Source organism: Muscardinus avellanarius (genome assembly GCF_963383645.1).
Source record: "Muscardinus avellanarius genome assembly, chromosome: 10".
Lineage (NCBI taxonomy): Eukaryota > Metazoa > Chordata > Mammalia > Rodentia > Gliridae > Muscardinus > Muscardinus avellanarius.
In genome coordinates, this window is record NC_137796.1 from 76,802,149 (window position 1) to 76,824,237 (window position 22,089).

At 42.6% G+C, this 22,089-nt stretch overlaps 1 protein-coding gene across 4 annotated transcripts in view; it reads left to right on the forward strand.

Moving 5' to 3' along the window:
• The window catches only part of TRRAP (transformation/transcription domain associated protein), a gene marked incomplete at both ends in the record, with an annotated part of 131,090 nt that overhangs the window by 46,419 nt on the left and 62,582 nt on the right, over positions 1–22,089 (forward strand). For 2 of the 4 annotated variants that reach the window (XM_080702490.1, XM_080702489.1), the window contains 14 exons: positions 546–806; positions 1,497–1,658; positions 3,659–3,755; positions 5,839–5,960; positions 6,246–6,416; positions 9,520–9,588; positions 13,821–13,940; positions 14,340–14,459; positions 14,887–15,051; positions 15,129–15,310; positions 15,490–15,688; positions 16,217–16,345; positions 18,550–18,816; positions 21,343–21,549. In XM_080702490.1, coding sequence (XP_080558616.1) covers positions 546–806; positions 1,497–1,658; positions 3,659–3,755; positions 5,839–5,960; positions 6,246–6,416; positions 9,520–9,588; positions 13,821–13,940; positions 14,340–14,459; positions 14,887–15,051; positions 15,129–15,310; positions 15,490–15,688; positions 16,217–16,345; positions 18,550–18,816; positions 21,343–21,549 — 2,271 coding nt within the window. Of the gene's footprint in view, positions 1–545; positions 807–1,496; positions 1,659–3,658; positions 3,756–5,838; positions 5,961–6,245; positions 6,417–9,519; positions 9,589–11,902; positions 11,957–12,085; positions 12,107–13,820; positions 13,941–14,339; positions 14,460–14,886; positions 15,052–15,128; positions 15,311–15,489; positions 15,689–16,216; positions 16,346–18,549; positions 18,817–21,342; positions 21,550–22,089 lie in introns of all 4 variants that reach the window. The other 2 variants (XM_080702487.1, XM_080702488.1) reach the window with 2 other exon arrangements.

The following is a 22,089-nucleotide window of genomic DNA, read 5'->3' on the forward strand; positions in this document are numbered from 1 at the left end:
CCCAAAGGCTGACTAAACACTGTATTGAAGAAGCTTATCTGCTTGAAGAACATTTGGTTTGAGACAGTTCTGCGATATGTCTGTAATATAGGACAGCTCCAAACTCCTCTAGACTGTCTGTGGGTGCGTGAATATATATTTGCTTGATTAAGAGTGACCACAGGCCAGCTTGCATCTAAAAGGGGCATGTTCCCTCTCATGTATTGCAAAGGTTTCCAGTGGCACTACTTTCTTCGTGGATCCACACGTAGATCTAACTCATACGACTAAAATATGGTGAACGTTGCCAGCTTATCTGTTTGGTAAATATCAGGGTCATGTCTATATTATTTTCTTTTCTGAATGACAAACAGGATTTACCTACAAGGAAATGATTTAGATACTAAAGTGCTGAGTAGATGCTATAGAGTAGTCTTTCTTGTAAAGCAGCTGGTATGAAGGATTCGGGCTCTCCCTGACCCCTCACCCCCACAGCATTTATTACAGGCAGAGTGTGGTGTCAGCAGCACCCCATTTTCCTTCTAATGCCTCCCCCTGATTGACAGGTTTCCAATGGGGCAGTTGCCATGGCAAAGACCACCCTGGAGCAGCTCCTCATGAGGTGTGCAACGCCTTTGAAAGATGAAGAGCGAGCTGAAGAGATTGTGGCAGCTCAGGAGAAGTCTTTTCACCATGTGACCCATGATTTGGTTCGAGAGGTCACCTCTCCAAATTCCACTGTGAGAAAACAGGCTATGCATTCACTGCAGGTATTGGCCCAGGTCACAGGAAAAAGCGTGACAGCGATAATGGAGCCCCATAAAGAGGTGAGAGGTCTGAGACTGGAATCAGGATCATTTTTTCTTCTTCAAATTTGAGTTGTAAATACCACTCCGTTTCTAATTTTATGTCCATGTCACAAAGTACAATTGCAAAAGTACTTTTTAGATTTGCAAACAGCAGTGTGTTTATATTTATGGCTATATCAGTAATTATTTGTGACAAGAATAGAATGCTGGTTTCCTGAGTCTGTATAGCACTGTCTTATAGCTTTGTTTCAAGAGAGGTCATTCTGGAAACAGGGCATGGTGGCACACACTTGTATGCCCAGTACTTGGGAAGCTGAGACAGGAAGATCGCAGGTTTGAGACCAGCCTCAGCAACTTAGTGAGGTCCTCAGCCACTTATTGAGACCCTGTTTAAAAATAAGAAAAGAAAAAGAAAAAAAAAGAAGGGGAGGACAGATCTGGGGGCTGGGTTTAGCTCAGAGGTAGAACGTCTTCCTGAGTTCAATCCCTAGTACCAAAGAAAAAAGTCACTCTGGAGCCTTAGGAGATGGGCCTGTTCATGACCAGTTCTGGTGTGTGAAGCATGCCCTTCCTACCCTCATTAAAGGGTATCTGCAACAGCTGTTTCTCACCTAGAGTTTTAAAGTGATCATTGTAGAATATTATGACAAGCGTCTGTGCTTTCCAAGGGGCAGCTGCTTAGTGGTGCTCTTTCCTTGGCTTTCACAGGTCCTCCAGGACATGGTCCCACCCAAGAAACACTTGCTCCGACACCAGCCTGCCAACGCACAGATTGGCCTGATGGAAGGGAACACATTCTGTACCACACTGCAGCCCCGGCTCTTCACAATGGATCTTAACGTGGTGGAGCATAAGGTGTTCTACACAGAGGTAGGGGGGTGGTGGTGTGGAGTGGTGTGGATGGTGATGACGTGTGTCTGCTAGCCTGTCTTTGTATGCGAAGACTGGTCAGGCAGCGTTCAGAGAAGGCCCGGGCGGCGATGCAGGTAACCAGCCTGGCACGGCACTCTGAGCAGGTGTGTTGCACCGGGATCCAGTAGGAGGGAGGCGTGGTTCCTAGAGATGCTTAGCAAGATGGTGCTGTTTTTGAGTCTTAGAATTCTGTTATCGCTATAGGCAAACTTAACATAATTTAGGGCCTTTAAAGTTGTGTTTTAGAGATAAAGCTGTATCCTTCTGCTTTAGTCATTCATGTATCGGCTGGTGACCCAGAATAAGGCTGGCCTAGAGTAAGTGCCAGTTTATTGAACTTACTGATCACCGTGCGATGCACGATTGAGAATTTTATGAGTGCCCTTACTTAGCTCTGGCGGCACCCCAGGAGGGAGAGATGCTGTTTATTGTCATTTTGAAGATGTGGCAGCTGATCCTGAGGGTTTGTTTCTTACCCGAGGCCATAGAGCAGGTGAGCTGTAGAGCTTAGATTTGAACCGAGACTTGTATTTTAGGGGATGGCTCCCAATCACTGCACCATCTAGCCAGGTTCTCATTTTGTGCAGTGAACTTGACTTGGCCATTGGCCCAGACACACCGATGCGCTTGTATCATCTCAACATTTGTCTCTGCAAACCTTCCAGTGTGAGGTAGGTAGTGTTAGAGAGTGATGAGCAGAAATTAAGTTGTGGACATAGTCAAATTATAAGCATTAATTCTTAAAATAATGGTCTGGCAATGATTCCCAGTTTGAATTTTTGTGAAACACGAATGGGGCATTGTCAGAGCCAACTGAAGCAGTGCTCCTAAGGAAGTAAATTCCTCCTGGTTCACACTTAAGTCAGGATTTTCAACTCTGAAAAATTACCTTTTGTTTTGTTTTTAAAGGGCTATGTTTTTACTTGGACATGTTGGTGCATTCTTTGTTATAAGAATTATTTCTCTGTTGGCTTAATAGTGGGTCCAGAGTCTTTGGGAGGTGGCAGGACAACTTCCCTTTCCTCTTCAGGCATTAGATGTATGAGAATCATGAGAAACTCACTGAACCTCAAGCTCAGTGGGATTGAGGGCACAGCACTGGCTCTTTATGTGTTCGTCAGTGTGCCAGCTGCACTAGAACGAGTGTAGACTCGTGAGTCCTCTTCCTGGAGGTTTGGAGTCTGAAAGCTTCCCGGGGATCCTGGTGTGTGGCCACATTAGTAACCCTGGTTTGTATTATACTTAGGGCACACTTACACATGCTTCCGTATGAGGAGAGTATCGTTAAAGGTTACCCAAGGACTTAGTAAGCGTGATTTCCTCTCGGAAGTAAAATGACTGGAAGTGCTTTTTACTATACATTTCTTTTCTACTATTTTAAATCTTTTCACCAGGTAGAAATCTTTAAGGAAAAAATATGGTACAAATCTAGTTTTCCAAGATGCAAATAAAGCATAGTGATAGAACAATAAAAATAATACTTTGTAGGTATTAGGTACATAAATGTATATCTGTACACTAAAATGTCGGAATGATAGCCACTGGGATCCCCAGTGACATTCAACTTCCTTATTATGCTTTCCAGCTGGAAAAGAAAAAGTGATCACTCAGGTAGTCATTGGGGCCCGTCTGTCTCTGGAGTGGTTGCCCGGGGGCTTAGGAGGAAGATCTGAAGGAGGGGAAGATGGACCTGCCATCCTGTGTTTTGAGAAAGCACGTGGTTTCTGAGTGAGTGAGAGAGAACATGTTTAAGGATTTATTCACTAAAGAGGCTGAGTTTTGCTTTAGAATAAGGAAGCAGAGTCCTACTTCAATACTTCTCTAGTATTTGAATTCAGTTTGTTCATTGTTAGTCGTGCTGTGTGTGTGTGGCAGGTTGCTGCAGTTTTGTTTCTTGCAAGGTCACACTGTATCTTCAAGGAGGAGTGGGCTCACTTATATCGTTTCATCTTTTCCAGCTGTTAAATTTGTGTGAGGCTGAGGATTCAGCTTTAACCAAGCTGCCCTGCTATAAAAGCCTCCCGTCGCTGGTGCCTTTGCGGATTGCAGCATTAAGTAAGTGAATAGAAAAATGTGAAACAAGTTACAGGGCATAAGAGCAAAGGAGATCATGGCTTTTCTTGTTTTGTTGTGTAATGTTTCTGGCTTTTTGTGGCGTTTTAAAAATGATATCTGTTAAGCCAGGCGTGGTGGCGCATTCTTGTAATCTCAGTACTTAGGAGGTTGACACAGGAAGATCACAGGTTTGTGTACAGCCTCAGCTACTTAGTGAGGTCCTCTGCAACTTAGTGAGACTTTGTTTCAAAATAAAGAATAAAAAATAGGGCAGGGGTTGTAGCTCAGAGGTAGAAAGAATGCCCCTGAGTTCAAATACCAGTACTGCAAAAAAAAAAAAAAAATCTGTTTATCAATTACATAATAAGATATCTTACAATTATATACATTGTTTGTTTGTTTGTTTGTTCCTAGGGATGGAAACTAGGGCATTCTACTTCTAAGCTATACTCCCAGCCCTATTTTATTTTTATTTCTGAAACCGGATCTTACAAAGTCAATGAGTCTCACTACTTGCTGAGGCTGTCCTAGAACCTGCAATCCTGCGATTACAGGTTGTGCACCATCACACCTGGCTTTTTGTTAGGATTTACCTAATTCCATACTCTGATTTCTGGGTTTTACTGTGTAGTAAACTCTTTATTCTATACTCTTAAAAATCAAAGACTTTAGTTTAAAAGAGTTGTCCTTCCATATAATTTTCTTCAGAAACAGATGATATAGTAAAGTACGCTATAACCTTTATGGACTTTGTGTAGTACTAGGGATTGAACCCAGGGTTGCACTACCACTGAGCTACATTCCCAGGCCTTTTTATTTTTTATTTTGGTTAGGGTCTTGCTGAGTTGCCCAGGCTGGCCTTTAACTTGCGATCTCCTGTACCCAGTTCATTTATAGCCGTGGCGGGGGGGGGGGGGGCACTGACTGTGTGATTGTGGATCGAACCTGGGGGCATTCTACCTCTGAGCTACACCCGTAGCCCTGTTTTTAAAATATTTTTATTTTTTATTTTGAAACAGAGTCTTAAGTTGGTGATGCTAGTCAGCCACTTCTACTCCCTTGTCTCTGCCTCTCAAGTACTGGGAATATACATTTATGCCACCATGCCTGGCTCTTTATGGCCTTTTTAATGACTTGGAAGCATTCAAGAATCCTGTGGTCTAAATTCTCACTATAAACATCATTTTTTATTGCTTAGTATAAGACTTGTGCAAAGTTTAGGAAAATATATATAAAATCAGAATCAGTACTGAATGACCCTTGTAGGTAAAAACAATCATATCTTCTTTTTTTTTTTCTCCCTTTTTTTGGTGAGTAAATACTCAATATAAAAAAGTCCTTTTTTTTTTTTTAAAGCTGATTCTTTGTTGCTTTTTTTTTTTTTTTTTTTTTTGTATGTACTTAATAAAATTTTGCCCTGGATTCAAAGGTAGAATACCTGAGCGGCAAACCCCAATTGATACTCAAGCCTGCATATGTGAACACTTTGTGGAGTACATGGGGTGGGGTGCTATTTGACAGCTCCTCACTTCTGTCAGGGCTCCTGTCTTTGGCTACCTCTTGTGTACTTCACTTTCATTGGCAAATATAAATTTTACTCCTGATAGAATGTTATCTCTTAAGTCATATACAGGATTGGGGTTTGCCCCTTTCCTAAGAATATTTGATTTTCACAAGCTGAAAGCCTTTTAACCCTCAAAGTTGGGCAGAGTGGATATGAGTAGTGTAGAAAGCAGCTGTGCTTCTTCCCTGCATTGCCTGTCCCCTATGGTCCAGACGCCATGCCCTCTGTGAACCAGGTGTGATTGCCACAGGCCAGCCACACTCTAACCCTATAAGGACGTCTTGGGAGCAGGGATATCTGGAGGCAAAAGGTTTATCATGGCCTTTCAGGCAGGCAGTTGACCTTACTCCGAGCCAGGACTTAACATGTGACTTTAAGACCATATAATTTTTTTGTTTTCCTTGGGGCCAGATGCTAGGAAAGAGGGTTAGGGGTTTGTGGTTGGTAGGATTCTTTAGAGAAGAAAATTGTTCAAATATTTTTCAGGTTAATAAATCATACTGATTTCTCTCCCTAAAGATGCACTTGCTGCCTGCAATTACCTTCCTCAGTCCAGGGAGAAAATCATCGCTGCACTCTTCAAAGCCCTCAATTCCACCAACAGTGAGCTCCAGGAGGCTGGAGAAGCCTGTATGAGGAAGGTGAGTGAGTGTGCAATTGTGTGTGTGTGCCTCATCCTATACAGCTGGAAGTGTCAATGGTGGTAAGTCTCGAAAGAATTCTCTTCCAGTTCATAGTCATAATGAATCTCTTAAAATGTGAAACAGTAAAGCTAAGTCCTCATTTCATTATCAGTTCTGGAAGACCGGGGCTAGATGTGTGGTTAAGACTGATTTCACAAGGAAACACTTGCTGTAGGAGTCGAGTGCGCTTTCCATTCTGTATACTCGGTTGCCTATTTCTTTATATGTTTTCTTTTAAAATAGTTTTTAGAAGGTGCTACCATAGAAGTTGATCAAATTCATACACATATGAGACCTCTGCTGATGATGCTGGGAGATTATCGAAGCTTGACATTGAATGTTGTGAATCGTTTGACTTCAGTTACGAGGCTCTTTCCAAATTCCTTCAATGATAAGTTTTGTGATCAGATGATGGTAAGCCAAATGTGTTTAATCATATTCTATAATAATTTTAAGTTTTTTAAATAAGTAATACATTCACATGGTTTAAAATGTAATAAAAGCTGTAAAGGGCGTACTCAAAAAGTCTCCTTCCCCTTCCTGTCCTCCTCCTACTTAATATCCCTCCTTGAAAGTAGCCTGTGTTAATAATGTCCTGTGACACTTTTGAAGGTATTTTACATCTATTCTAGGATATATAGGCATTCTTTTGTTTCCTGCAAAAAGAGGCCTAATATACACACAATTCTTGTTTTTTCTTTAATACCCCATCATTTCACATGGTTATATACAAAGTGCTTCTTTGTTGTGTTATTTGCTGATGTAATATTTCACTAGTTGGACTCACTGTGATTTATCCAACCACTGTCTCAGAGGTGAACATTTAGTTCCAGTCTTTTGCCTTTTAAGACAGTGAAGCAGTGAGAAACTTGCTCCTACTTTTCATGTGTGCTTATTGTAGCACAGATTTCCAGAGGCAGAACTTCTAGAAGGAATGTACAGTTTAGTCTTTCTGTGCATTATCAACGTGTTTTCTGAAGACATTTTGCCAGTTTTTACTTCCTTCTACAAAACTGAAGGGTGGGTCTTCTATAAAACCCTGAGAAAGAACTTCAGAAATTCTTTGGGTTTTAGAATTATCGAGAAATAATTATGCAGATAAAGGATCTGTTTGACAATGTTTGAAATTGAAATGTAAGCAGCTACATAAAGGGAGGATCTTATCTGTTAGCTTTCTTTTACATTTATTTTGCTTTTGGTATAAACAGTTTCATAATTGTGAACTTAAATTTTCATCCTATGCATATATTTTTGTGCTTATGTTTTCTAAGTAGCCTTTGACCATTTAGATACTTTATAATACTAGAGATTTTTTTGGTACTCCAAAAATAAAGCTACAAGTAGGAGTGGGTAGACATTGTATGTATATAGATATATTAGATTTGAAGCATAGATTATATATATCTCATATATGTGGAAACCACACGGTTTTGTACCCTACCCTTGTTTCTACATGTGTAGGGTACACCTCAACAATATATAATGACCACTATTATTGGGGAACAAGGTATTACATAGAGTGAATTTTCCAAATTGGAGAATACTTCTCCCTGAAGCTTCCAAATGCATGTAATATTCTTGTTTAACAATTTCCTTGCATATAGACTTTCACACGAGTGGTTAATATAAATGGACACATTTTGTTTATAATCAGAACCCATCAAATACACACTTAAAAATTAGTTCTTACAACTTCTGAGCTTGCTTATGTGAGGTTTCTGCCCAAGTTCTAAAAGTCCTAATGCTTTTATAATTGCCTGTTTTTTGCCCTCTCTCAGTTGTCATTTCTTACTGCCTTTGCATTATTGCCTGCCTGAAGCAACTTTTTTCCTAAATGCCAGTCTAGCCCTTCATATCTGCTATGAGCCAGCAGTTCGTTCCATGAACATTGTTAGCCAGATGTTTTCAGTGCAGCATGAAGAAAAGGGACTGTGACATAGTCTGTAGTTTCTGACTGAGGCCAGAGGTCTTTTTCTCTAAAAGCCACAGGAATTTTATTGGTAAAATGTTGTTAGTCAGCTGGGCCTGGTGGCGCACACTTGAATCCCAGTACTTGGGAGGAGAATTATCTTGGGAGGAGAATCCCAGGTTTGGTGCCAGCCTCAGCTACTTAGGCCCCCTACAACTTAGTTGAGACCCCTGCAACTTAGTTTTAAAATAATAAAAATAGGGCTGGGGATATAGCTTGGAGGTAGAATGCCCCTGGGTTTAATCCTAGTATTACAAAAAGAAAGAAAGAAAGAAAGAAAGAAAGAAAGAAAGAAAGAAAGAAAGAAAGAAAGAAAGATGTTGTTAGTCTTTTAGTTTGCAAAAATGTGTGCTATTTTAAATATTTCTCAGTGTGGAACTATGGCCATGTTCCCTGATAGATAGGTGTTCCATAAAAAGCTGTTGTTAGTTATGTGTTTGAGAAACACACTCTTGAGGTTTGACAAGGATTGTAAGGACATCAAAGGCTCAGAGGAGGCCTGTCTTAGAGAAGAGTGTTTGAGTGTGTTAACATTGTCCCCAAGCCTGTTTCACCGTGTAACCCTTGGTGAAGCAACTTGCTAACTTCCTGTAGATCATCAGCATTCTGAAGAACAGGTGTGGGAAATGCAGGATGCTAAGGAAGCCTGTCATTTGATTGTCCTTGTATGGTCTCAGCAGCTCTAAGCATCTGTCTGCCTGTTTGCTGGACACAGGCTGGAGCAGGGCTACCCCACGCCCAGATCAGATGACAGTGAACTTCCCCTCATTCTATAAGTATTGGAATTGCCCTCATTTCGCACAGACAAGAATTGCTGCCGTTATTATACTCATTTGTACTGCCTTTGACCAAGTGAGATCTATACTTATTTCACAAGCCATCTCCCTCCCCTTTGCCCACAGCTCCTCAGCACAGTGGCCACCTTTCTCCCTCTGGCTTCAGGGCACTTGTCCTTCATCTCTCTGCCCAGAGTGCTCTTCCTCCCACTTGACACATCTGACCCCTCCTTCCAGTCCTAGACCGCTCTGCCTCCCCAGGAGCCTCTTCGGCGTCCAAGCTCATTGGCAACTCATTCCTGGTCTTTCACCACAGTGTACTGTGATGGTAGCTGCACACAGCAAGCACCCGTGTTTTATTTCCCCACTGGCCCACAAGCTCCTCCATGTCAGGGATGGGGCCTGCAGGTTCATTCCTCTCCTCTCTCTCCTGCCTGGTACCCAGCGCATCGTCATACTCAGTGACCAGCTGAGAAGCTGATCAACACAGAAGGAGAGCAGCAGGGCCTGGCATTAGGAGGAGCAGGTTTCAGGATACTTTCTGTTGCATTGGCAAATTTAGCCTTTTTGTTTACAGAACAACAACAGATGGCCAGGTATCCACATGGCTAATTGGATGATTGGGCTATTTCGGTAATGGAAATACTGCAGTTATCACATTAAATACAAAGGAAATTAATAATTACAAGTTTTTATCGAAGAGTAGTACTTGAAAGTAAAACCTTCCTACTGTGAAAGAGAAGTTGTGTCTAAGGATGTGTGTTTTCAACAGCAACATCTGCGCAAGTGGATGGAAGTGGTGGTCATCACCCACAAAGGGGGCCAGCGGAGCGACGGAAACGTGAGTAACTCGCTTGTTTCTGGGAAGGGTGCCCAGGTCACGCACTACCAGTGTCAGTATTAATACCAGAGCAGTGCTTTCGCTAACATGCCAATCAGTATTCTAGTTTTATGTGATAGTCCATGTAAGTGTGTTAAACACATTAGCCTTATATCTTGCTTTTATGTCTCCTAATGGCTGAACATTCCTTCTCTGTGTTTCTCTAAAACCTCCCTTTTGTTCACTTTAATATGATGTTCCTATTGATGAGAATTCTGGGAAGCTTGACAAATGTCAGTATTTCATTTTCTCCAGTTTTGCTTTAAACAGTACGTTTTCTAGACTGTCCTTGGCAGCGCTGTTTACATGGTGGTGCGTTCCTCTGCTATTGTTTTCGTTGCTTTCCCTCACTTGGTGGTCGGTAAATGTTTGTGTTTAATCATTATTGCCTGATAAAACCAACTAGAGATTTCTTAGGACTTAATAATGGGCGAGGAGAATGTAATAAGCATCACATAAATCCTGGCATGTATATTTTCTAAATCTGAATTTCTCACCCTATTTGTTTGCCAGGAAATTAAAATGACTAGCACCTAAAGCACATTTATATGGGAAGGCCACTGTAGTACAATCTTCTTAAGTATTGATGTTGGTCATTAAAGATTTTCTCTTTAAAAATGCATGCTTTCTGCTGTTTTGAATCTAATGCTATCATATATGCTAATTTTTTAAATTGATGATGTCCCATCAGTGGAATTGTATTTTCCATAATTTCTGTCCCACCTGGTGACATTTTATAGCCGCATCCCGACTAGGGAACTCTCCATAGGTCTGTAGAGTCATAATCAATGTGGCTTTTTGTCCTCTTGTGCCTATCTGTTGGATGTTGTGTTTCATCCCAACTTGGATTTTTTCTGCTTTATTATGCTTTGTTTTGACCATTCTGTGTCAAGATGTTTATGTATCTTGTTTCCTGCTGCTTTCAAATATCCAACTAAGCGGAACTAAACCAGGAATTTAAACTTTTAAAAGAAGTTTTATATCATGCAAGACCCCTTGGAAGGTTTGTTATTTATACAGGCAAAAAGAAAAAAAAACTTCATGGAGGAGAGCAGAGCATGTCGATTGAGCTGCTTATCAGTACAGGAATAGGTACAGATGCCTGTGCTTTCCCCCATTTCTCATCTGCTAGATATTTTTGCTCTAAATTTTATATTTGTTTTGATAATAACTTATTCTCTGAAACACATTTAGTCAGCTCTTGAATAAACATTTAAAAAAATCATAGTGGATAGATGAATGACTTCCATTTGATTAAAAAAATTTAAACATTCACTCCAAATTATTTGTGGGGGTTGGTTGTATTGGGGATGGAGGGTGGGTACTGACAAGTCCCTGAGCTCCTCCTGGGCATTTTCATCACCCCTTGGGTGTACTACCTGTAGCTGGATATGTCACGCTCTCTGATGTTGGCCATATGTCTGAAACTCGGGCCATGGCATTTTGGTGTCCAAAGGCAGAGAGCATGGCTCTGATTGTTTTTCATGATGTTGTATAGAGTGGGCAATGGGTCTTTGAAAGTAGTTTGTTCCCATTTGGTAAAATTCCAAAATAATTTTGCTTTTTTAAAAAGTCACGTCTGTAACTTGGGGGGGGGGTGGCTAACGATCAGAGCTTTGCACAGTCACCATGTCTAGGAAGGCTTCTCTTTTGACATTGAGCTTATAGGAGGCAAACATGACTGCCTGTTATGCCCGTTCTGAACATGCATGTGCATAAGCACACATATACAAAGCCGGTTTTATGAACACTGTGCTACACTCTCAAGATAAACCAACTCTCTGGTGGGTGTGTCATGGCCTGTGTGTTCTTTGTGGGGCGGGGCTTAGATGTGCCTAATTGAAGGGGCTGCACCACCTGGTTCTCTTCTGACTCTAGTTGGAAAAGTGGTTTTTTCTAATTTTTTTATGTCTTAGTATTTCATGTAAAATCTGAATTACTCACTCTGAAAAAGAAGTCTTTTTAAAATGTATTTTCATACAACAAGGTTTTACTGTTTCTCCCCTTAACACAAGGATTCTGAAGTCCTGATTTTAACATTTGCCCTAGGGGAAGGAATATACTCTGGTAGACACTACCCGAGGGCCATGTTGACATCTGAGGGTGGAAGGTGTGCTTTTTGATGCTGAGCATTTGTTAATTACTGTGTGCTTTCTGATAATTGTGTCTCTATTGTCTTGTTAACCCCAATAACCCTTACTGTGTTTGAGTATATGGGAAATTTTTTATGTAAATGACATGAATAGAAAAAGATGATTTTCCTCCCCATCCTCAGGAAAGCATTTCAGAGTGCGGGAGATGTTCCTTGTCTCCATTCTGTCAGTTTGAGGTGAGAACAACCTATTAAAAGTCAGTTTTTGACTTGCAATGTGAAGAACACTTTATCTTTCCTTTTCATTTTGTTTCTTTTTACCTTTCTGTTGCCTTTTTTCATGCTGTGATTTTTGTTTTGGTTCAGCCTGCCATGGAAGGGGTAGAGGTGAGAATCTCAGTGGAGCTGCAGGAGGGGGTCGTTGTCGCATTGGTTTTGCTGTGACTTGTTAGCTGTGTTGTGATCTGTAGTGGACAGAGTGCCTTGTGCCTTTGAGTGCGGTGACTTGTACTGTCTGTCTGTGGCAGAGTTGTATTAGTATCATTGCTGTGAACTGTCCGGATGCCACGCATGTTCCATATTAGGACGTTTTAAGCAAGATTCTATATTCTTTTGTTTTCTACATGTTAGAATTGCAATATCTTCAATGCTATTTAAGATTGAATTGGATTTTGTACCAACCTGCATATGTAGTCATATATCTCACAAGCTCCTGAGAAGTACCTCCAACAAAGAATATATCAGACCGCCTAGAATTTGGGAGTGATTATATTTTCTTTCACACTGCCGAATTGCTAACTGACTGCCTTGATTTTAGAACCTCATTGTCCTGCCCCACCCCAATCCTGCTCCAGGCTCCTTCCTCTATCACATGCATGCGCTCTCTCTCACACACACACACACGCACGCACGCACACACACATGCACATACACACACTGATATAGTTATAACACTATGGCTTTGGAAAAACTCTGAGCTTTCCTTTTTACGTAAAATGGGGATAATAACACCTGTCATTTTTATCTTCCAGTGATGTTCTGTAAAGACCAAAAGAAATTATTTTTATGGAACTGCCTTTAAAATAATAAAAACATGGCATAAAAGATAATCTTAGAATGTAATAATTTGGGGATAGAACTTTAAAGACTGTAGGAGAGAGCTCTGGAGGTGGGACAGGGTGATACTGAACCAGTTTTCCTCATTTCCTGCCCATTTTCTTCTTCTACTTTTGAGTTTAAAGAGAAAGTTTCAAAAGTATCCCTAATGTTGCTGGGAATGTGGTGCCTCCTGACGAGTGTTTATCATCCTCATTTTACTTTGCCGAGAGCCATGAACACCACCTTGCACGTGATGCGGGGTGGTGTCAGAGGCTTTTCCATTCCCTGTGGCCACAGAGAGGTCGTTTGAATGGCAGAAGCAAACTCTGCCTTCTGAGACTAGGACCTGGGAAGGGCCGTCAGAGCAGCCCACCGCTGACCTGTTAGCACTTTGGAGAGCGTGGGCATGGTGCTTCACTTGCTGTTCACATTATTTATGGTGAGCAGATTATCAGTTTTTATTTTTAGGCCCGGTTGACAAATGCTTACTGTCATGCCCGTTGTTTTTTACATTGCTATTTAGTTTCCAGGGTAAATACTTAACTACTTTGTGAGGAAAGGTTTTGAGGGCAAAAGAAGTCTGCGCCCTCAGAACTTGGTATGTTACAAAGTCCTCATGATGCCATGGTAAAGTGGGACAGTCCTGATGCTCTCTCATGGCCACAGGTATGATCCATTGTCCCTGCCTCCCTGCCTAGGTGAGGGGGCCTAGCACAGGTGACCGGTCAGGTCAACTCTGGCAACTGCAGTGTACCTGAACACAAACAGCACAGTCACGTCATGTCCAGTTAGCACCCTCCCCGGTGACAGATGAGCAGTTAGTTTCCTCAGGACACAGCACAGTTGTAACCTAAGAGCGGTAAGTTCTGGCTTTTCCGTGTTTATTCTGCTTCAGTGCCAGCCTTACGAATGTAGCTAGACCATAGTAGGGCCTGTAGTGACTTTGCTCTCTCTTGCTTGCGAAACTGATTAGCCTATTTATGATTTCTGGTTTTCTTATTAGGAAATGAAGATTTGTTCAGCAATTATAAACCTTTTTCATCTGATCCCAGCTGCACCGCAGACGCTGGTCAAGCCTTTGTTAGAGGTTGTCATGAAAACAGAGCGGGCCATGTTGATTGAGGTACGGGCCAGACACGGTTAGTTTTTCTTTTCTCCCCTCTGTCACTTGTCATGTTCATACTTTGCTATCTATATTTCTTAGAACTGGAAATTGAACTAAGGGGGATTCTACCACTGAGCTACACCCCAACCCTTTTTATTTTGAGACCTTAAGCTGACCTCCAATTTGTGATCTTTCTGCCTTAGACATCCAAGTACCGGGATTATAGGCATATGCCACTACGTGTGGCACTTTATTTCAAATGGAGCAAACGAACGGTATAAGGATGCTAGATATTACTACTGGCCTATGGTCATGAGCACAGTCCAGTTGAGGAGGCAGACTGTATGTGCTTACTGTGGTGACATAGGGATGAGCCTGAGAAGGGTAGCTTTGGTACAGTTTACCCCTATTTTGTAGGCGGGCAGTCCATTCAGAGAACCACTGATCAAGTTCCTGACTCGGCACCCCTCGCAGACAGTGGAGCTGTTCATGATGGAAGCAACGCTCAACGATCCCCAGTGGAGCCGGATGTTCATGGTAGGGCTGAGTGACCGAGCCGCACCCCTCATGGTGTGTCAGCCCGTGCACTCTAGGGTGTTAACTTCACATTTCACTGAGTAATATTAGCCCTGCCTTCGTGTTTCTCAGAGACATTTGAATACTGGAAATGTTATTGCTGTTTGGTTGTACACATGAAAAGCCCAGGCCTGAAAATTACTCTTTGAAGGATTTTGGTAGTATACAAATGAATGTGCTACTAGGATTATAAAACCATAATCATAAAGTATGATTACAGTTTAAAAAGCGTTTTTTTGAGAAGGATATTTTCTGTGATTTTTTTTTTTTTTTTTTTTTTTAAGCTTGCCTGTTTTTCGAGATTTAGCAAGAGCTTTTAGAATTCCTGTCCTGGAACGTTTTGTGAGTTTCATTAGCTCAGCAGCTTTCTTGTTTGTTTTGCTTCCAGAGTTTTTTAAAACACAAAGATGCCAGGCCCCTGCGGGATGTGCTAGCAGCTAACCCCAACAGGTTCATCACCCTGCTGTTGCCGGGTGGTGCGCAGACTGCCGTGCGCCCTGGCTCGCCCAGCACCAGCACCATGCGCCTGGACCTCCAGTTCCAGGCTATCAAGGTAGCATCTTCTTGGGAGGCCCCTGAAATTCCCAGGCTGGTTGAGCTGCAGTACCCTGACTGTCTCTTCTCTGACAGATCATCAGCATCATAGTTAAAAACGACGATTCTTGGCTGGCCAGCCAACATTCCCTGGTGAGCCAGTTGAGGCGCGTGTGGGTGAGCGAGACCTTTCAAGAAAGACACCGCAAGGAGAACATGGCCGCCACCAACTGGAAGGAGCCCAAGCTGCTGGCTTTCTGTCTGCTGAACTATTGCAAGTGGGTAGACCTGGTGGGCTTTATGCCTGCTGTGAGGCTTGTTGTGTCCAGAAGTTAAACTGGCTCCTCTCTTCTGATGTGCACAGGCTGTGGTTCATTGGACACCTGTAGTCAGCGATGATGCGCATAGTCCTAGTCTTTGCCTAAAGTTAACCTGTTTTCTTGTTCTGACCCTTCAGAAGGAATTACGGGGATATAGAATTGCTGTTCCAGCTGCTCCGAGCCTTCACTGGTCGTTTTCTCTGCAATATGACGTTCTTAAAAGAGTACATGGAAGAAGAGATTCCCAAAAATTATAGCATCGCTCAAAAACGCGCCCTGTTTTTTCGCTTTGTAGACTTCAATGATCCCAACTTTGGGGATGAACTTAAAGCCAAGGTGAGCCTATACCTATTCTGCTGCATCTGTACCAAGGCTTAAATAGCAAACGCCTATGCTGAGGGATACACAGCAGATCTTGCAGTGGACCAGTGTGGAAAAGTAGATGATCCCAGACAGCGATTTGTTTAGAGTGAGAAGAGTAAGCCAGGCTAACACTAGGCCTTTCTCCCTGTGTCTTTTAACCTGCCTTGGCAGCTACCATTTGGCTGGAATCCTTCCCACCTTTTTTTTTTTTCTTTCTTTCCTCTCCCCCCGGTACTGGGGATTGAACCCAGGGGCATTCTACCTCCAAGCTACACCCCCAGCCTTTATGTTTTAATCTTTATTTTGAAACAGGGTCTCACTGAGTTGCAAAGAGCCTCACTAAGTAGCTGAGGCTGTCGGAGAACCCCAATCCTCCTGTCTCAGCCTCCCGAATGCTGGGATTACAAGCGTGTGATACCATGCCTGGCTTCTTTCCACCTTCTTAACAAACTAAAAGCATGTCTTTGTTTTCCTCTTCTTCCTCCTTTGATCTTTTTGTAGGTTCTGCAGCATATCTTGAATCCTGCTTTCTTGTACAGCTTTGAGAAGGGGGAAGGAGAGCAGCTCTTAGGACCTCCCAATCCAGAAGGAGACAACCCAGAGAGCATCACCAGCGTGTTTATAACCAAGGTGTTGTCAGATGAGAAATTGCAGACAAGTGAATGTGTGTTGAATGGAATGCACTTGTGTCAGGAGCTTGTGGAATTAAGTCCCTACCCTCCGGGGGGGGGGGGGATTTTGTTTTTCATGCAGAGAATCCCATTATAACTCTTAATTAATTGTTGAGGGTGCCTCACTTTGGGATGAGTTAATGGTTCCACATTATTAAATTCCACTAGAAACAAAAAAATTATCTCAGTGAAAATTAAGACATGGGTTAGTTTGTGAAAGCTGCTATTAAGGGATTTGATGTTCTGCTTTCATTCTGAGCTTTGCAGTGACCTGTTGTTATCAAGTTAATGAAACAATGTGGTGGCAGTAGTCATGTCTGAAAATAGTTTAGGCTTTAAAGTCCGCTTTTTTATTTTTCCTTTTTTTCTGAGGATTGAATACAGGGGCATTCTACCTCTGAGCTATACCTCCAGTCCTATTTTATTTTTATTTTGAAACAGGGTCTCACTAGGTTGATGAGAGTCTCATTACTTACTGAGACTGTCCCCAAACCTGCGATCCTCTTGTCTCAGCCTCCAAGTACTAGGATTACACGTATGTGCCACCAGACCAGGTTAAGTCTCTGTATTTTTAAAATGGTGTTTATAGTGTGTACTGAAGATTTTTTTGAAACTGAAATGCTTGCATTCTCTTATTTCCCTAAGGCTCATTGCATTGAACTTCAGAGTTAGATGTGTTTACCCTGAGTTTGTCGCGTGAATTTTTTTTATTTTTTTATTTTTTTGGTGGTACTGGGGTTCCTGGAAATCCTTCTACCTCCGGGCTACACTCCCAGACCTATTTTTTATACTTTTTTATTTGGAAACAGGGTCTCTTAAGCCAGTGCGGCTGGCCTCGAACCTGTGCGATCCTCCTGTCTCCACCTCCCAAGCGGCGGGGGGGGGGGGATTACAAGTGTGTGCCACCATGCTCCGGTATCGAGTGATTTTTAACCATTTTTTTGATGGAGTGTTGGGTGCTCAACATTGTACATCTGCAGTGTGAATTAATGGTCTCTTAAGAAGGCCATCACATAGAAGTTAAAGCTTTTTGGAAGGACACAGGTAGATAGCTCATCCTTTCCATCCTGGGATCTAGGCAGAGGGACTGTTGTCTACTGTCAGATTATTGAACCTTACGCAGTCTTTGTCCCTTAGGCCTCTTTCTTGTAGTTTTGACATTACTTCCCTCTCCTGATCTGAGCCCAGGATTTTTCTTGGTGCATGCACTAATACTTTTGTGATTTTGGGTCAGATGTTCTGGCTTGGGGCCAGTGAAGGGGTAGGTTTTGAGTGTTAGGATGAAAAGAATTGGTGCTGGGCAGGCTGGAGCGGGAGGAGGAAGCACCTGTATGAAGCAGCAGGTCCAGGGAAGAGAAGAGCTCAGGGTGTTGAACACAATCCTGATGGAAGACCTCAGTCTGATAGTATTCCAAAGCTGGACGGATCCAGTAGATGGAAGTCAGAATGCTTTGTTGAATGGTGTCAACTTGTACTTGCTTTAATAGAGGCATGTGGAATATTCCTCAAAGAGTATACATTTTTTATATGTCTATGAAACATTTAAGAAGTGTATCAAATACTTTTAACATAGAAAACCATAACAGGCTGGGCGTGGTGGCACACACTTGTAATCCCCACGCTTGGGAGGCAGAGACAAGAGGATCGCACAGGTTCAAAGCCAGCGGTGCTGGCTTAAGAGACCCTGTTTCCAATAAAAAGAGATGTAAAAATGTAGAAGGGCTTCCAGGAACCCCAGTACCACCAAAAAAAGAAAACCATAACAGGTTTTTGAATAGATTTTCTTTCTCCTGGATCATATTTTCTGATCATAATACAGAAAACAAGGAATAATGAAAAATTGACTAAGGGAAAAATCTCAGCTACTTGGAAATTAAGAAACTCAGCCTTGTGCCACTTTTAATCAATTTTCACTTCAAGCTCCTCTGCCCACCACAATCTTCTAATCCTACATTCTTTTTGGAACATTGAAATATATGTAAAAGGAAAATTGATATGACATAAATATACATACATCAAAAGTGTGTGTGATATATATATATCAAAAGCGTGTGTGTATGTGTATTTATGAGTCTTTAAGGCTTAAACTTGCCCTATAACCCTCAGTAAATAACACGGTCCAGATCCAGAAGTGAATTCCTTTCTGCTTGTCTTTTGCGGAAGGTCCTCGACCCAGAGAAGCAAGCCGACATGCTGGATTCCCTGAGGATCTACCTGCTGCAGTTTGCCACGCTGCTGGTGGAGCATGCCCCCCACCACATCCACGACAACAACAAGAACCGCAACAGCAAGCTGCGCCGTCTGATGACCTTCGCGTGGCCCTGCCTGCTCTCCAAGGCTTGTGTGGACCCGGCCTGCAAGTACAGCGGACACTTACTTCTGGCACACATTATTGCCAAGTTTGCAATCCATAAGAAAATTGTCCTCCAGGTACTTTTCAGGGCTGCCTCCCACCCTCCTCCACCAGCATTCACGAGTTCTCATACCTGTGCACCTTGCTCCCCGTACAGCCTCAGCCTCCTCCCGTACAGCCTCAGCCTCTCAGTTGTCTTTTCCCAGTACCATTTTTAAAAATGTTCATCATTGCTATTCTGTCAGTACTATGGTAAGACAAATCCTATATTATTTCACTTTTGAGTCACGTAGAGTAGTGAAAATCACAGAGATAGAAAGGTAAAGGTTACCAGGGACCGGGGAGGGAGGATGCGGAGTTGGTATTTAATACGGGCAGTTTCAGTCTGGGAAGGTGAAGAAGTTCTGGAGACCCATTAAAGTGATCGCTGCACAACAGATGAATGTGCTAAAGGCTTGTGAACTGTATGTCTAAGGGTGGTTAAGATGCACGTTTTATGGTATGTGCATTTTACCACAATAAAAGAAAAATGAGGTTAAAAAAACCCTATGGTAAACCCTTCCATGATGATTCATTCTGTCTCCTTCCTCCCCAGTTACTCCTCTACCCTCTAGTTCCTTTACAGCCTTGCTTTTGAAACAGAATGTCTCCCTGTCCCACCTCAAGCTCCTCTACCCATTATATTTTGGCTTTTTTTGGCAGGGGAGGGGACTTGGGATTGAGCCCAGGGACATTCTACCTCCAAGCTACACTTCCAGCCCTATTTTATTTTTATTTTGAAACAGTTTCTTGGTATGTTGATGAGAGTCTCACTATTTGTTGAGGCTGTCCTCGAACCTGTGATCCTCTGGTCTCGGCCTCCCAAGTACTAGGATTGTAGGCATGCACCACCACACCTGGGGCATTTTGGCTTTCAACTCTTGGCATTCCTTTTTTTTTTTTTTTTTTTTTTTTTTTGGTACTGGGGGTGGAACCCAGGGGCTTTTCCACCTCTGGGCTATACTCCCAGGCCTATTTTCTATTTTATTTGGAAACAGGGTCTCGCTAAGTTGCTGAGAACCTCACTAAGTAGCTGAGGTTGGCTTTGAACCTGTGCTATCCTCCTGTCTCAGCCTCCCAAGTGCTGGGATTACAAGCGTGCACCACCATGCCCGGCTTACCCAGGGGTATTTTACCAAGCTACACCCCCACCCTATTTTTTATTCTTTATTTGGAAACAGGGTCTCACTGAGTTGTGGAGGGCATAAGTATCTGAGGCTGCCTACAAATCTGCAGTCTTCCTGTCTCAGCCTCCCGAGAAATGGAATTATAAGTATGCGCCACCACGCCTGGCTCAAAAAACTTTTTTTAAAGGGGAGGCTTTTTAAAGGCCCAGCTGTGTTGCCCAAGCTGGCCTCGAATGCCTAGGCTCAGGAGCCCTCCTACTTCAGCCTCCCGAGTACCTGGGACTACAGAAACATGCTGCTATACCTGTCTGAAAACGTTTTTGTCAAGGGTTCTAGTTCGTCCACTTCTTTTAGCCAAAGTAGGCTCTTTGAACATGCACCTTATGACCTGATACTGTGTTGATAGTTTCAGAACTTCATCTTCAAGCCTTGGTGGTTTAGTTTAGGCTCTGATGTCTGGCAGTCCTGAATTGAGTTTTGTTTCTTCCACTCATAAGTTCTATGCCCCTGGGTGAATCAGCGTCTCTGTGTAAAAATTAAATGTAATAATTTACTTGCATGTTCAACACTGATTGATGCTAACTCTTGCCTTTACCCTGAAGGCACCTTTTGTGCTATTAAACTCCAGACCCAGAAGGCCAGTCCTCACCTCCCACAGGAACTTGGGATGTAACTCCAGGCTCTCTAATGGGCATTGCTCTTGCCCGTTGTATCAGCTAGAAACCCAGGGGCCACCCTGAGGGCCCAGGCATCAACAAGTCCTTTTGATTTCAACACATTCCTTGTCCCCTCCACCTTCAGTATCAGCTGGATCATCTTCCTTGAGTCCACATGACACCTTACTGTAAGGATTTATACTGCTACTTCTCATTGGCTCTGATTTTGGCCCCTTTCACTTCATTTCCCGTACTGTAGCCAGAGCGAAATGGTCTTTGTGCCTCAACTAACTTCTACCACATAGGCTAGACAGAGAGCTCTGCAAGGAGATGGCCCTTAATTGTTTTTGTATGCCCTGGCCTGGCCCAGCATGGGTGTACTGTTGGTGTCCCACAGATATGAGAATGATTGTATTAAAACTGGGCATGGCGGCACATCCTTGTACTCCCAGTACTTGGGAAGCTGAGATAGGAGGATTGCAGGGTTGAGGTCAACCTCAGCAACTTAGTGAGATCTTGTTTTAAAATAAAAAGGGCTGGGGGTGTAGCTCAGAGGTAGAATGTCCTAGGCTCAATCCCCAGTACCAAAACTGAAAAAAAGGGGGGGAGGGAATAATTTATTGATTACAACTTTTTTATAAAGTCAGTTTCTCATAAGAGAATCCTAAGGAATTTTTATAAAATTATTTTGCACAAATACCTCATCTTGCTCCTAAGTGTATCTTGTTCTTGAACGCCTTCCTTCTCACCTTACTACATAGGAGTTTCTTTCCTGTTCTAGGTCTTCCACAGTCTTCTCAAGGCACACGCAATGGAAGCCCGAGCCATTGTCAGACAGGCGATGGCCATCCTGACTCCAGCGGTGCCTGCCCGCATGGAGGATGGGCACCAGATGCTGACCCACTGGACCAGGAAGATCATTGTGGAGGAGGGGCACACGGTCCCACAGCTGGTGCATATTTTGCATCTGATAGTGCAGCATTTTAAGGTGTGTAGAAAATACATATTAGTGTGCAGTGTATTTTCTGACATTTGCTTTGAGCTTTGAGCCTCTCTTTTTATTTTTTTTCCTATGCTAATAATGTGGTCATTTATCTTGTAGTAAAGTTGTTTTCAAGTCATTGATTGGTGTGTGTTAGTTAGGCCTTATGAACATAGAAATTGTTGTAGTATAGAGAACGTTTCCTGGGTGTATGCTTCTTTCTCTTTGCTTGCTTTCTTTACAATGGAAGGCTGTGTTTTTATTGCAAGTGCACAGTTAGCCCTGAATGCAGATAAGTTGTTACTTTAATTTGGGAGGTGGTCCTTAGTGACTATAGATTTTGGTAACCTGGTTTAAAGAGCCACTAGCACCTCTTGTTCTATATAGCTAAAACACACTCCTGGATTTACTTTTTTCTTTTTTTCTTTTTTGTGGTCCTGGGGGTGTAACCCAGGGGCTTTCTACCTCCAGGCTATTCTCCCAGACCTATTTTTTATTTGGAAATGGTCTCGCTAAGTTGCTGAGAGCCTCACTAAGTAGCCGAGG